Raw genomic sequence first — 3,932 nt, 5'->3', positions numbered from 1 at the left:
GCGGGGTCTTAATTATTTTTACAAGTTGATAAATCAATTTAGCGAAAATGAAGGCTATTAAAAAGTATTAAACGGCATTTCCAAGGTATTACATTTTGTAGCTTGTTTTCAATAAGTATATAAATTGTCCAAAGAGGTTGTATTCTACAGTCTGCCTGAATGTAATCATTGCGTAGGTGTGTAGTGTGATTCTGTGTACCGTAATTTTCGGACTATAAGGCGCACCTGAATATAAGCCGCAGCAGCTAAATTGAACGATGTGTACATATATAAGCCGCACGCGACTATAAGCCGCAGGTGTTTTAATGTTTAATTACCATATGTAAGGGTTCGTGCACAGAGGGGATTGTCGGGAAAGAGATGGCTGTTTGAGGAAGCTCCCATTTATTAACATTTCAACAAACAAGTTGCATATTTGCATAACGTATTCAATTGTTACCATTTAGTGCAATAGTAGCTACAGAACATGTACTGTGCTGTGTAAACTGTACTGTATCACATAGCGTTTCAGACACACAAACTTTTCAACTTTCAAACTTAAACGTGCGCTCCCAGCCTGAGACTGCCAAGGCACACNCTGCTGTAGATCACTGCCGGTACGTGCGCTGGGAGCGCACCGTTTAAGTTTGAAAGTTGAAAAGTTTGTGTGTCTGAAACGCTATGTGATACAGTACAGTTTACACAGCACAGTACATGTTCTGTAGCTACTATTGCACTAAATGGTAACACTTGAATACGTTATGCAAATATGCAACTTGTTTGTTGAAATGTTAATAAATGGGAGCTTCCTCAAACAGCCATCTCTTTCCCGACAATCCCCTCTGTGCACGAACCCTTACATATGGTAATTCAACATTAAAACACCTGCGGCTTATAGTCCAGTGCGGCTTATATATGTACACATCATTCAATTTAGCTGCTGCGGCTTATATTCAGGTGCGCCTTATAGTCCGAAAATTACGGTAGTTTATTTATGGCATCCCGTTTGATTTGACGTCATCTGAACAGGACATCGCACACTCACCGCTTGATAGCGCGCAAAGCTCCGTTTACGCCGGTTGTTAAACAACATCGTTATGGGGAAATGCAAGTTTGCATCCAAATGGTTGGAAGATAAGGAGGAAGGACAATCAATACTGTATATAGTCAATGTGAGGTAAAGTGTGTCGCCAAGGTAACCGGTTAGAACTCAAAGTGGCGATGAGGTCTTAAAATGTATGGAAAGGGTCTTAAAAGGTATTACATTTGACTTCAGGATTCCTGCGTATACCCTGAGCTACTCTCAGACGAAAAATAGTTACAAGCCGAATGGCCATGCTTTGTAGTTCTTCACTTTTGCCATTTTTCAAACACACCCTTTTATGCCATGTTCTCCCTCTCAATAATCTTCAACATTCGTTCATTCTGATTTCCCTAGACACACCGATGACCCAGCACACACTGCTCTGTTCCCTAAATCCCGTCCTGTTTTATCTGTTTTTCCCCGTTCCAGATCCAGGTGATCAGCTTTGTCACAGAGCAGAACTGGGACTCGCTGGAGGTGTTTGACGGAGGAGACAACAGCGACACCATGCTTGGCAGCTTCTCAGGTATTGCTGTATTTGTGTTTGCATTTCATTTTCTTGCATATGTTAAATTGTGATTTCAATGTTTTGTCCCACCTTAAGCCTTCACATGAAACACATTTTTTAAACCTCTTATCTGTACCTGCCAAAAGCATATTTGAAGCAACATAAACACAACCTAATTAGTTTTCACAGAGCAGCATACGACCTGGAACACATACTGTATTTGTTAACCAACATGTTTAAATATCTGTGCCTCGTTTGGCACGTAGCTTACATAAATGCAGAGTGGATTAAGGCTTCCGGGGGAAAATGTGTAAAGTTAAAACATTTGAACTGGTTAAGCCTCACGTGGAAGAGTCTTGCTACATTGGCCTTTTCTTTGTGTAAAGTTAAAGAAAACATTTGTTTCTCTGTGACGCTCCTCTCATAGTGAGGATGCAGCAACCGGGAATTCTCTTTGTTTGTGCTTGGAACCTGACCAAAAGTAATTGTTAGATGTGTACCCTGAAGTAAACAGATGAAAGAGGAATTCCAGGCGAACAAATATGAGTTATTAAACGACACATTTTTTCATACCGTGTCTGAAGAACATGGGATTTTATTGAGCAGGTTTTCATTTCTTCCGCTGAATACACATATTGGAAGAAACAAATGACTCGTTAAAGCGAGTAAATTCAGATATATTGCATTCACCAAATACCACCTATGTACCATTATTCATGCATGCGTTTATGCTGTATTCACACACACGCACGCACACACATCACATACCCTTAAGTCTGCGAATGTAAAAGGAACAAGCTTGTCCTGCTGTTTGCCAGTAGCTTATACAGTTAGTTATGGTCAGCCGAGGCGGGAGAGAACATTTCTTAACTAAACTATTAATCTTCTCCCCAAGGCACCACGGTACCTGCGCTCCTCAACAGCACCTCCAACCAACTCTACCTCCACTTTTTCTCTGATATCAGTGTGTCTGCAGCTGGGTTTAGGCTGGAATACAAAAGTAAGTAAAGAAACTATTCGTACCACTTGATGTAAAGTAGCAACTCTCTGAGGAGGAATATATTAAATGGAGTACATTTCTTCTAAAAACTTGCTGGTTGTCTCGCTTCCCATGGCAAGAAGTCTCTCCTGCATTTAGTATCGTTTAGCATTTCTACTCCTGTTCTTGTTTCTGCATAATTATTAATTTGCCTTCTTGTATTTCTTAGCGGTGTCTCTGACCAGCTGCCCAGAGCCTTTGGTTCCTATGAATGGCATCAAGGTTGGGGAGCGTCTCCAGATGAACAATGTGGTCTCTTTCCAGTGTGAACCTGGGTATACTCTACAGGTAACAGCACCTAGCTTCAGATATGGTTCAGTTTTAGAGTTTTCAGTTTTAATTTGCAAAAACAAACTTAAAGTACGTAAGAACAACTTTCTTCTTAAAGAAAGTGACTAAATTAAACAATACACAAAAAGGTAAACTGGAGCACATCTCCTAACAATTCACCAAAACACAGGCCTCACACTGTGGCCGTTTCTCAATCGCGAGGATACTGGCTTGGTAGTTGCGTACTTCCAAGTCACTTCCTTCAGAAACGAAGCAAGTATACTTCCAAGCCACGGCTTCGGAAAACGAAGAAGAATGGAACATGCTAACAAGTGNCAACCTTTCAACTTTTCAACACACACAGACTTTGCGATAAACAACTATGTCATGTCACCAATGTGTCTGTACGCACTGTACAAGACATCCGATGATAACGTATTTACGATTGTGAACTTATGCAATACGTTTTATACGTCGAACAAACAACTTTCAATTATTTACCCTCGAAGCGCCGCTTTGTCGGTAGAGACAGCGGCCTGTCTAGGCGGAAGACACGTGCCTTGGCGCAATGTATACCATAATTTGTAAATATTTGTGGACGCCGAATATCCAGGCTACACGCCGACATAGTAATACATGTGTATGCGCTGGGAGCGCACCGTTTAAGTTTGAAAGTTGAAAAGTTTGTGTGTCTGAAACGCTATGTGATACAGTACAGTTTACACAGCACATGTTCTGTAGCTACTATTGCACTAGATGCTAACACTTGAATACGTTATGCAAATATGCAACTTGTTTGTTGAAATGTTAATAAATGGGAGCTTCCTCAAACAGCCCTCTCTTTCCCGACAATCCCCTCTGTGCACGAACCCTTACATATGGTAATTAAACATTAAAACACCTGCGGCTTATAGTCCAGTGCGGCTTATCTATGTACACATCATTCAATTTAGCTGCTGCGGCTTATATTCAGGTGCGCCTTATAGTCCGAAAATTACGGTAGTTATTTGAGGTATGATGAAGGAGCGTTCCCGTGGATGCATTGATGGGTC

General features: G+C 41.1%; 1 protein-coding gene across 1 annotated transcript in view; it reads left to right on the top strand.

The window, feature by feature from the left end:
• csmd2 (CUB and Sushi multiple domains 2) overlaps positions 1-3,932 on the top strand; it is a 221,697-nt gene that overhangs the window by 156,120 nt on the left and 61,645 nt on the right. Inside the window, exons 39-41 of the mRNA XM_010794261.1 lie at positions 1,493-1,589; positions 2,467-2,571; positions 2,780-2,898. Coding sequence (XP_010792563.1) covers positions 1,493-1,589; positions 2,467-2,571; positions 2,780-2,898 — 321 coding nt within the window. The remainder of the gene's footprint in view (positions 1-1,492; positions 1,590-2,466; positions 2,572-2,779; positions 2,899-3,932) is intronic.

Source organism: Notothenia coriiceps, unplaced genomic scaffold (assembly GCF_000735185.1).
Source record: "Notothenia coriiceps isolate Sejong01 unplaced genomic scaffold, NC01 NC01_scaffold00037244, whole genome shotgun sequence".
In the NCBI taxonomy this organism is placed as follows: domain Eukaryota; kingdom Metazoa; phylum Chordata; class Actinopteri; order Perciformes; family Nototheniidae; genus Notothenia; species Notothenia coriiceps.
This window is presented reverse-complemented; position numbering and strand designations above follow the sequence as displayed.